Here is a 12,542-nt window from a genome sequence, read left to right as displayed (position 1 = left end):
AATAGAAACTAATTTTAGAGACAAAAAATAATTAATTGCTATAGTGACTAAATTAGAGATCATTTAAAAACTAAAAAAACTTTTGGTTTCTAATTTAGTTTCTATTATTATTAAATAGTTTCTAAATTGGTAACTAATTAGCTACCCAGGTTTTTGCTACCAAATTTAGAATCTAAATAATTGGTAGTTAAAATATTGGTAGTTAATTAGATACCAATTTAGAAACCAATTTTTTTGTCTCTAAAATAGTTTCTAATTTAGTCACTATAGCAACTAATTATTTTTTGATTAAAAAATTTGATTTCTATTTCATGATTTTCTTGTAATGTAAGAACTTTTTTTTTCTTTTTTATTTAGTATATTGTTTATCTAATTTTCATATATACTCTTTAATACATCTTTGTTGGTCAAAATGCTTAATCTATTTCTATAAAAAATATTATTATAATATGTGAGAAATTGAGAATGTTTTATAATATATGTACCGACCAGTCCTCGGACGTCGTTGACTGCTAGTAGACGTGGCGCCACGTAAGCTGGGTCCCACGAGCGGCATGGGCCAGTGCCTTGCAGACAACACACCAGTTATCAGTTAGAGGGAAACCTAGATCACGAGGGGCCCATGCGTGTGGTGTGGATGACGCGTTTCGGCGTAACATAAGTAAAGAGCCACTGGAAAAAGCAAGGCCCGTGACGGTTACGTTCCAGTGGTAAGCTGCATGCATGGCACGTGAACAGCTAGGGCACTCCCAGGATGGATGGCCCTAGAGACTAGGTGCATGAGTTGGTACCCAGGTGGTCATCCCGTCAGAGGTTGCACTATAGTAAGGGAGTTTTACGCTCTAGATTGCCTTAAGAGTGGGTGATAGCGGCGCTAAGGCACACCCTCAGTAACCCTAATTACGGTTAACGGAAATAGCGGAAACCCTAAAGTATATAAAGGGAAGTAACAAACCTAATAAGGTACGCAAGCTTTACGCAACTCTAATTCGAATACACACACAGTTTACACAGAGAGCTTTTGATAGCTAAGTTTCAGTGTTTCCTAGCCCAGTACTGAATTGAGCTTCGGAGTGAAAACAACCTCTAGGGCGCCCTTTGTCTTTGCATTTTCAGGTGTTTGATCGAAGAAAGGCACGAACGAAGACAGAGATAATTGGGCGTGTGATCGTCGTAGACGTACGAAGGCAATCAAGTCAATCGACAGGAACATTTGGCGCCCACCATGGGGCACGATTTAAAACACTGTCCCATTCACAAGAATTGAGAAGATCCATCAAGATGAGGAACACGAGGCAAGGATCCGTTGCACCAAACGGAGGCGAAAGCCTCACCTTGCAACAGATCATGGAAACGATGCAGGTCCTCCAAGAAATGGTGGCTCCATCAAGAGCGGATCAAGAATGCATTCAGATTGATCTAGCTGCGTCGCTAGCAAGGAATGAAGAATTGCAAAGAACCAATGAAGAATTACGCAGGGGTTTGCGGAATCAGGCAGGGGAGCGTGAGGTGAAAGATCAAGAACCTACGACACCACCCAGGGATTTCCCAATGCCATTCTCGCAAGTGATCATGGACGTCAAGATACCAGCCACGTTCGTGGGCCCCAAAGCCACCTTCACAGGTGTAGAGGACCCAGAGGCTCATCTCACGGCCTTCCATATTCAGATGATGTTGGTTGGGGGCTCTAACGCGATGCGTTGCAAGCTGTTCATGAGCACGCTGGTGGGCACATCGATGGATTGGTTCATCAGCCTCCCTGATGGCCACGTGACGTCGTTCGCGCAACTTTCTAAGCTGTTCAGAGAGCAGTACATCGCAAATTGGGCTTCCCCACCTATTTCTTACGATCTTTTCGACGTAAGACAATATCAGGGAGAGTCCCTGAAGGATTTCCTCAATCGCTTTGGGGTACAGGTGGTGAGGCTGAACACCAAGGACGAGACCATGATGGTACACGTGTTCAGGAATGGGATCGTGCCGGGACCCTTTAGTGAATCGCTCATCAGGAACCGCCCAAAGACTTTCGGCAAGATTAGGCGTCGAGTGGTGGCACATATTGTTGCAGAGGGAGAAGTGAACGAGAAGCGCATATGCGTTGTTCCCTCGCGCCCACGAGCACTAGGTCGACCTCAACCCATGAGGGTGCATGAGGCAACAACAAAGAAGAGGGCCCCAACGAAGCAACAACCCTATGAGTCCAGGAAGCCCCAAACTAGGGGGCACACGAGAGAGAACGTGCCCCCAAGGCACAACTTCCTAGTAGAGTTGAAGGACCTGATCGTCGTCCCCAACATAGCGGAGAGATTGAAGATACCCGCAAAGACTGACAAGAAGTTGGGGCCTAACAAGAATGCCTGGTGCGAGTTCCACCAAACGTTTGGCCACCCTATACGTATCTGCTTAGGGTTGGGACACCAGTTAGACGAGCTGGTGAAGAATGGATTCCTAAAGGACTACTTGGCGGAGTCACAGGAAGCACAAAACTTGATAGAACCAGGAGAGGATCAGGGGCACGAGATGCCTGTCAATGGAGAGATTCACACCATCTCGGGGGGTTTCTCAAGTGGAGGATGCACCGCTTCCCAGAGGAAGAAGTATGCATGAGCGGTGATGACAGTAGAGGTGCAAGAGGCAGATCAAGCCCTTGAAGTAGACCTTGTCTTCACCAAGGCCGACCTCCGAGACGTTGTTCCCCACAACAATGACCTGGTGGTAATCTCAGTAGTTACCGCTGGAAGAAAGGTGCACTGTGTGCTGGTGGACCAAGGAAGCTCGACCGACATGATGTTCTGGTCGACTTTCAACAAGTTGCAATTGTCCCCCGACCAGCTGAGGCCTTACACTAGCTGTCTGTACGGCTTTGCGGGGGACGAGGTGGAGGTGCGTGGTCACCTAGAGTTGAGAACCACCTTCACAGATGGTGTTGCGTCCTGCACAGAGAACATCAGGTATCTGGTGGTCAATGCCCCTTCAGCTTACAACATACTACTGGGCAGACCCGAACTAAACAGGCTGAGGGCGGTAGTGTGAGTGACGACCAAACTCCTTGTCTAAGACAAGGGATGGTTGATGTTCATTTGAATGAATAGAGATGGAAAACTGCAAAAAAAAAAAAAAAAAAAAGGAGAAATATGATAAAGGGATGAAGGCTGAGGCAAACTAGGAAGAAGAAAAGAAGATGGAGAATATACCTCTAAGTAGAAGAGCCTTAAAACATAGAAACAAATGCTGGAAGTTTAAGCCAATGATAAACGCAAATCAAGCGCTGTATTGGCAACGTTGTTGCACGATTTTGATTGCAGTTCACTACGCATATAATCTGTGACTGAATGCAAGTCTTGTTGGGTTGGGTTCACTTCCTATGTGAAGGCCCAGTCTAATATTAACCTTTAGGGCTTTTTTCAAACATAGTGACAACCGTCAGCAGAGAAGACACAGAGAAAAGAGAGATAAAAGTGTAAAGAGAGAAAGTTTCGCCCAGAAACTTCTGGCCGCCACCGACACTTTGTTCACCGTTGGTTCGGGCTGAAATTTTTTCAGAAGGTTCATACTTTGTGTGACTTCAATCTCACCGTTCGGATCGTGCAGAAATTGTTTGAGCAGAGAGAAATTCATCTCACACTGCAGCAGCGTTCTCAGCGTTTCTATTGAGGACGAAAATTTTCGAATTACTTTTGTTGTTTTGTACACCGTTGGATCAGGCTGACATTTTGTCAGCAGGTTCGTACCTCGTAGTACTTCAATTGGACCGTTTGGATTGGTCAACGATCACTGATACAGTGACATATAGGCCGCATACGGTAGCTGCAGTTTTGTGAATTTTTCAGGTTTCTTGTTCTCTGTTACATCTCTGTTGTATTGCTATTTGGCTGGTTATTGAGCACAATTTTTGCTGTGATTTGAGAATCTATTGTAACCATAACTTTGATCATAGTGGAGTTTGATTGACTGGCTTGTGCCCGTGGTTTTTACTTCTCACATTGAGAAGGTTTTTCACGTTAAAATTTTTGTGTCTTCCTGAAGTGTGTTTTTTTGTTGCTGCCATTATTTGTTATTGATCCTCATAGATTCTTGCAAGTTGTGGAAATTATTATCGGTTTTATAGCTTTTGTTGAGATATTATTTTTATTGTGTTGAATTTCCCATGAGAGTGGTATCAGATCTCCTTGGTTGGAGCTATTTGACTGCTTGAATGATGGAGGGAAATACAAATAAGATGGTCTATTTGAATGAAACTAACTATCACTTATGGAAGGGAAAAATGAAGGATCTGTTATTTGTGAAGAAATTGCATCTTCTTGTGTTTGCTACTGAAAAGCCATAAGACAAGACTGGTGAGCAATGAATGTTTGAGCATCAACACGTTTGTGGTTTTATTCGTCAGTATGTTGAAGACAATGTTTATAATCAAATTGCTAATGAGGAACATGCAAAATCATTATGGAAGAAGATTGAGACTTTGTATGCTTCTAATACACGAAACAATAAATTATATTTGTTGAATTCTTTGATGAATTTGAGGTACAAGGAGGGGATTTCTATTTCAGATCACCTAAATGATGATTTTCATTGGCTCCGAGATCAATTGTCACAAATGGGCATCAAATTTGATGATGAAGTGTTGGGGTTATGGCTACGGAATACTCTACCAGATTCTTGGGAAACATTTCGTGTTTCAATTACAAACTCATCTCCTGATGGTGTTGTCTCCTTCGAAAATGTTAAGAGTAGTGTTCTTAATGAGGAGATGAAAAGGAAGGCTCATGGTACTTCATCTCACTCTGAGGTACTTATCACTGAAAATAGGGGGAGAAGTCAGAAAAAGGAACCGAAAGGGAGTAAACAGAACAACAGAAGTAAGTCCAAGTCTAGATACAAAAATGTGGAATGTCATTATTGTCACGAAATAGGGGAGAAGTCAGAGAAAGGAACCGAAAGGGAGTAAACAAAACAACAGAAGTAAGTCCAAGTCTAAATACAAATATGTGGAATGTCATTATTGTCACGACACAGGGCACATTCAGAGAAACTGGAAAAGGGAGAACAAGGATAAGAAAGGGAAGCAGAAGGAGAAACATCATGACAATGATGATCGTGTTACTACTGTTATTTGTGATGAAGATCTTATTATTCTCTGTGACCATGATTCAGTTAATCTTGTATTAGATGAGAGCATGTGGATAATTGACAATGGTGCTACATTGCATGTTACACCAAGGAAGGAGTTCTTCACATCTTACACTTATGCTGATTTTGGAGTGTTGAAGATGGGTGATGATGGTGTGTCTAAGGTAGTTGGTATTGGTGATGTTTGCTTGCAAACCAATATGGGAATGCAGTTGTTGCTTAGAGGAGTCAAACATGCTCTAGATATCTACTTTAATTTGATCTCTGTGCAGATGCTTGATGATAGTGGTTATGAAAATCACTTTGGTTCAGGAAAGTGGAAACTCTCCAAAGGTAATCTAATTGTGGCCAAAGGGGAGAGAATTAGTAAACTGTATTGGACAAAAGCATTGGTTGCTAAAGACAGTGCGAACGCCATGGATATGGATGCTTCTTTGTGGCACCAAAGGCTTAGTCATATCAGTGAGAAGGGGTTGAATTGTTTAGCTAAAGAGGATCTGCTTTCGGGATTGAAGAGTGCAGAGTTGAAGAAATGTTCTCATTGCATGGCTGGTAAGCAGACCAGAGTATCCTTCAAGAAACATCCTCCTCAAAGAAGTCAGAGTTGCTTGAATTGGTGCATTCTGATGTTTGTGGCCCATTGAAGGTAAAGTCATTTACTGGTGCACTTCATTTTTTTACCTTTATTGATGATTGTTCCAGGAAGCTTTGGGTTTATGCTTTGAAGACAAAGGACTAAGTTCTAGAGAAATTCAAAGAATTTATTGTTTTGGTTGAGAGACAGTCAGTCAAGAAGCTGAAATGCATTCGTACTGAAAATGGTGGTGAGTATTGTGGACTGTTCGATGTTTATTGCAAGCAATACGGTATTAAACATGAAAAGACTCCTCCTAAAACTCCTCAGCTGAATGGTTTAGCAAAAAGGATGAACAAAACATTGATCGAAAGAGTTAGGTGTATGCTTTCTGAAGCAAAGTTGCCTAAGCATTTTTGGGGTGAGGCATTGTACACTGCGGTGCATGTTATTAATTTGAGTACTGCAGTTGCTTTGAATGGTGAGGTGCCATACAAGATTTGGTTTGGCAAGAATGTCAGGTATGATCATTTGAGAGTCTTCGGTTGTAAAGCATATGTGCATGTTCCAAAGGATGAGAGATCTAAGTTGGATGTGAAGACAAGGGAGTGCATCTTTAGTGGTTATGGTCAAGATGAATTTGGCTACAAGTTCTTTGATCCTGTTGAGAGGGTGTCAATTAGAAGTCGTGATGTGAAGTTCATGGAAGATCAAACCATTGAAGATATTTACAAGATAGAGAAGATGACATCTAAGATAGATAATAGATTTCTAATGTTGATCCAGTTCGAATGCCTCTATGTGATCTGGATACTATTGAGAATAATGTTCAAAATGATGAGCAACATGATGATGTTGATGATCAGAAACTTGGAGATGATTTTAATGTTTCTATTGATGACGTTGAAGAGGAACATGGGATGTCACAAGATGAAGATCTTGGTGATGCTCCTGAACCACCTCAAGTTCAAATTCAGAGGTCTAATAGGCAAAGGGAACCATCTACCAGGTATCCTTCTAATGACTATGTTACCTTGACAGATGAAGGAGAACATGAGTGTTATCTTGAGGCCATAGAGAGTGAAGAAAAGAAAAAGTGGTTGGATGCAATGCAAGATGAAATGAAGTCTTTGTATGATAATCACACTTTTGACTTGGTGAAATTGCCAAAAGGCAAGAAGGCTCTAGAAAACAGGTGAATTTATAGGGTAAAGCAAGAAAGCAATTCTACATCTCCAAGGTATAAAGCCAGATTGGTGGTGAAAGGTTTTAGACAGAGAAAAGGCATTGATTTCAATGAGATTTTTTCTTCTGCGGTGAAGATGTCATCCATTAGAATTGTGCTGAGTTTGGTTGCTACTCTTGATTTAGAGGTAGAGCAAATGGATGTTAAAACTGCTTTCCTTCATGGTGATTTGGAGGAAGAGATTTACATGAAGCAACCTAATGGTTTTCTTATTGAAGGAAAGGAAGATCATGTGTGTAGGCTGAGAAAAAGTCTATATGGCTTGAAGCAGGCTTCACGTCAATGGTACTAGAAGTTTGAGTCTGTTATATGTGAGCATGGCTACAAGAAGACTACTTCTGATCATTTTGTCTATGTTAAAAGGTTTTCTAATTATGATTTCATTATCCTGTTGTTGTATGTTGACGACATGCTTATTGTTGGGAAAGATATTTCCATGATCAACAAGTTGAAGAAGCAATTGAGTGAGTCATTTGCTATGAAAAACATGGGAGCTGTTGAGAAAATTCTTGGTATAAGAATCATGCGTGATAGGCAAGAGAAGAAGCTTTGGTTGTCACTGGAGCACTATGTTAAAAGAGTGCTACAGAGGTTCCAGATGGAAAATACTAAGGCGGTAAGCACTCCTCTTGCTACTCGTTTTAAATTGAGTGCAAAACAAAGTCCTTCTAATGAAACTGAAAAATTAGATATGCAACGGGTTCCTTATGCATCTGTTGTGGGTAGTTTGATGTATGCAATGGTGTGTACAAGACCAGATATTGTACATGTTGTTGGTACTGTTAGTAGATTTTTGTCTAATCCAAGTAGAGAACATTGGAATGCTGTGAAATGGATTTTAAGGTATCTTCGTGGTACTACTTGTTTGAAGATTTGTTTTGGAGGTCATAAGCCTACCCTTGTGGGCTATACTGATTCTGATATGGGTGGAGACATAGATTCTAGAAGGTCTACCTTAGGCTACGTGATTAAATTTGCAGGGGGAGTTGTGGCATGGAAATCTAGATTGCAGAAGTGTGTTGCGTTGTCCACTACTGAGGCAGGGTTCATAGCCATTACAAAAGCATGCAAGGAGTTGCTTTGGGTGAAGAAATTCCAACAAGAGCTTAGTTTTGTTCAAGACAAGTACTTGCTATTTTGTGATAGTCAGAGTGTCATTCATCTTGGTAAGAATTCAATTTTCCATTCTAGGTCCAAGCATATTGATGTGAGGTATCATTGGATACGTGATGTTTTGGAAGCTAGGTTACTGGAGTTGGCAAAAGTTCATATAGATGATAATTGTGCTGATATGATGACTAAGACGCTACTGAAAAGCAAGTTTGAAACTTGTTGTGAGATTGTCGGTTTGTCGATCATCTCCACATAATTGTGAGGGGGAAATTTGTTGGGTTGGGTTCACTTCCTATGTGGAGGCCTAGTCCAATATTAACCTTTAGGGTTTTTTCGAACAGAGAGACAATCGTCAGCAGAAAAGATAGAGAGAGAGAAAAGAGTAAAGAGAGAAAGTTTCACTCAGCAACTTCCGGCCGCCGCCGATGCTTTGTTCACCGTTGGATCGGACTAAACTTTTGTCACCAGGTTCATACTTTGTGTGAATTCAATTTGACCGTTCGGACCTTGCAGAAGTTGTTTGAGCAGAGAGAAATTCATCTCACATTGCAGCAGCGTTCTCAATGTTTCTATTGAGGACGAAATATTTCGGATTGCTGCTGCTGTTTCGTCCACCGTTGGATCGGGCTGAAATTTTGTTAGCAGGTTCATACCTCGTGGTCCTACAATTGGACCGTTCGGATTGATCAACGGTAACCGGAACAGTGACATATAAGCCGCGTACGGTAGCTGCAGTTTTGTGAATTTGTCAGGTTTCTTGTTTTCTGTTTCATCTTTGTTGTATTGCTATTTGGCTGGTTATTGAGCACAATTTTTGCTGTGATTTGAGACTCTCTTGTAACCGTAACTTTGATCGTAGTGGAATTTGATTGACTGACTTATGCCCATGGTTTTTACTTCTCACATTGAGAAGGTTTTCCACCTTAAAATTTTTGTGTCTTTCTGAAGTGTGTTTTTTTGTTGCTGTCATTTGTTATTGTTCCTTATAGATTCTTGCAAGTTGGGAAAATTATTATCCGCTGCTTATTACTCTTGTTGAGATATCATTTTTATTGTGTTGAATTTCCCATCAGTTCTACCATTAAAACGCAGCAATGTATTTTTTTTTAATTCTCGTATTATGTATGAACACTTTTCTTATGCTCAAAGTTAACTGAAAATGATGGGTTAGGAGGAGAATTCACTTGTAAGATAACTATGTTTATTCTGCTGGTTTGCTGGTTTTGATGGTTTGGACAGAGCACAAAGTATAGTAGAAGATCTTTGGTTTTTGTTTTTTGGCATAGTAGTGGGTTGACATAGTAATAATTTATCAGTGTATTCTACTGTAAAAGGATTGGAAAGTAATCTATATTTATTAATTTTTCTTGTTGATAAAAAAGTCCAAAATTAGTTTGAAGTTATCTTGGGCCTTCTTCCTCACAGTGATGTGCAGACTAGTTCTCCCCAAAGCCTTGAAATTTCTGTAGGAATGAGGATACAACGTTTTGGAGATTTTGCTATGGAGATTTTGCTATGCATAGTGCTGTTTGAAGTTATGAAGGATTTGAATTCAATGTATTTCACTTTCGGAGTTAGTTTTCACTGTTTTACACCTTCTCACATTTCCATGCATAATTGCCTTTATACAATTACATGCGTTTTTATTTCAAGAGTTTGCTAGTGTTGTTTTCTTCTTCATCTAACTTCGTGTTCTGTCATCAGGATTCATAAATTAAGTTTAATTGTACTTTTAATCATTTTAGATTCAGATAATAAGCTAATCTGTAGAAGGTTTTAGTCAATTAAAGGATAAGTTGCATTCTTAAAATATACTTTAGCTATATGAATTGAATTCTGGAGTTCTTTGAATTAAGTATCTATAATTTTAAATTAAATAATTTTGGTTCATCTGTCTTTTTTTTTCTGGATCTGTCTACCTACAATTAATTATATTTATTGGATCTTTCTACCTACAATTAACTATCCTTATATATTAAATATATTTTCTTGTTATAATTTTCAGTTAAACTAAGCTTTTATAATTTTATGAATTAAAAAATTAATTTCACATTAAAAAAAGAAGAATAAGGGTCTGCTGCGAAACCCAATTCTTTATTAGGGTGGGTATGAAAGAAGAAAAAAAAAACAATAACTGTTAAATTTCATACAGTACAATTGTAAATATATCTTGTAAATATAGATATAGACTATCATTAGCCAAAATAGAAAAATAACAACTATTAAATTAATTTACGGTTAGACACTCTCATTCAAAACGTGGTGGCATATTTGAAATTAACTTCATTTACGAAGACGGCTATATGTAATAGCCGCATTCTTAAATCATGCGCTTTGATTTAAGAATGCGGCTATTACAAATAGTTGCATTCTTAAATCATTTGTACCCTAACTTTGAAATGTGTCACTTTACATTTTCATATTTTCTTTCTCTTTTTGGCATTTTGCGTTTTCTCTCTGTTTCTACTCTGATGTTCCTCTCTTCTTTTGCGAGCTTCATTGTCTTCTCGTGCCATTTTAAGTTCGTTGGAGCTCTCTTTCTTCTTCACCAATGGTTTATAATTTTTTTTTCGTTTTTCTTACTTTGTTTGTTTTCTTGCATTGCTCGAAGTACTAATGTTTCACTGCTTCTGTGGGTTTTTGCTTTCCTCTGTCATTGTTGTCGTGTCCGTTGCCACCGTCGTTGTTGTCAGTCTCGTGCCACTCTTCAACACCGTTGCCTTCACGCACAAGGTGGTGGTGTTTTAAATTTTTTTGATTTTTTTTAATGTTATGAATTTGTTTATTTTTTATTTATTATAGTTTATATTTTTTAAATTTTATATTATTTTTTTTAGGTTAGAATAGAATTATTAAATTATTATATGGTAGATAGATTTATATTATTTAGTATTTATTATAATTTTGTATTTATTATTAATTTATATTATGTTAGTTGTTAGTTTAGAATATAGTTATCGTGTTGGTATTGAGTTTGAGGGTGTCCAACCCTTGGCAATTGATATGTGCTGGTATTGAGTCCAGCGATGTTCGACCCTCGACAAACGCGTAAGATAGAACACTCATTAGAAAACACCTGAATGACTATTACAGAATATAATGGATTGAAATTTGATTAGTTTTGTTCGCATAAGTGATGAGTACGAAAGAGGAGTAGAAAAATTTATACAATTTGTTCAACGTAACGCGAATAAAAGTGGTCATGATGGAGAAAAGATCAGGTGTCCGTGTGTTAACTGTTTGAATGGAATGATACTAGATGTTAAGATAATCAGGGAGCACCTTCTATGTGATGGATTTCTTCGATCTTATACAACTTGGACATGGCATGGTGAATTATTAAATTTATCACGTGTTTCCATAACTGAAGAATATGTGGGGTCTACCATGGATGATGCAGTTCATGATAATGTAGATGATGATCTATTGGAGGACATGATTCGTGATGTGGGAGCTGAGTCTTTTGCAGAAGCGCATGGATATGGAAGTATGTCAAGCGATGCAAAGACTCCATTGTATCCTAGATCAACTAACTTCACACAGTTGTCGGCGATGTTAAGATTGATGAATTTGAAGGCAATAAATGGATGGACTAATAAAAGCTTCACGGAATTGCTTCAATTGTCGAAGGATATGCTTCCAAAGGGAAATAGTCTACTTAATCGTAATTATGAGGCCAAAGAGATTCCGAGGTGTGGGTTATTACGTTATAAGTTGAAACAAAAAGATGATGATACTATTGAAGAGATAGAAAAGCATGGGACCCAATGAAGGTTATGTGGTATCTTCCCATCATTCCAAGGATGAAGCATTTGTTTGCAAACCCAAACGATGCTAAGAATCTTAGATGGCATGCAGATGAGAGGAAATGTGATGGCATGTACCGACATCCAACTTATTCTATTCAATGGAAGAAATTTGATGATGAGTTTCCAGAGTTTGGTAAAGAATCAAGAAATATATGACTTGGTTTAGCTACAGACGGAATGAATCTGTTTGGTAATATGAGTACGAATCACAGTTCATGGCCTATTTTACTAGTTATTTACAACTTACCTCCTGGATTGTGCATGAAGTGAAAATACATAATGTTTTCTATGATGATATTCAGTACGAAACAGTCAAGAAATGACATAAATATTTATCAAAGTCCCCTAATTGAAGATTTGAAGTTAATGTGGGATCAGGGTGTCGAAGTATTTGACAGATTTGCTAATGAAACTTTCAAGATGCATGTCATGTTATTTTGCACCATCAATGACTTTTCGACATATGTTAACTTATCAAGGTATAATGTTAAGGGTCATAAAGCATGTCCAATATACGAAGAAGACATCGCTTCTCAACAATTGAAACATGGAAGGAAGAAAATATATCTTGGGCATCAGAGGTTTCTTAGAAGTCATCATCCTTACCGGATGTTGAAAAAAGTCTTTAATGGACATCAAGAGACTAGTAGTCCACCAACTCCATTAATTG

The 12,542-nt window shown here is 38.8% G+C and overlaps 1 protein-coding gene across 1 annotated transcript; it reads left to right on the top strand.

The window, feature by feature from the left end:
* The first annotated feature begins 1,281 nt into the window (after positions 1 to 1,281).
* LOC137834290 (uncharacterized) lies at positions 1,282 to 2,607 on the top strand. The gene has a single exon (XM_068642352.1). The coding sequence runs from the start codon at positions 1,282 to 1,284 to the stop codon at positions 2,605 to 2,607; it is 1,326 nt and encodes a 441-aa protein (XP_068498453.1).
* The last annotated feature ends 9,935 nt before the right edge of the window (positions 2,608 to 12,542 follow it).

This window comes from Phaseolus vulgaris, chromosome 5, assembly GCF_051622355.1.
Source record: "Phaseolus vulgaris cultivar YP4 chromosome 5, ASM5162235v1, whole genome shotgun sequence".
NCBI lineage: Eukaryota > Viridiplantae > Streptophyta > Magnoliopsida > Fabales > Fabaceae > Phaseolus > Phaseolus vulgaris.
This window is presented reverse-complemented; position numbering and strand designations above follow the sequence as displayed.

What these genes read in the sequence shown, in the direction of transcription:
- LOC137834290 (XM_068642352.1), top strand. Translation starts at nt 1,282, where the DNA reads ATGAGGAACACGAGGCAAGGATCCGTTGCACCAAACGGAGGCGAAAGC.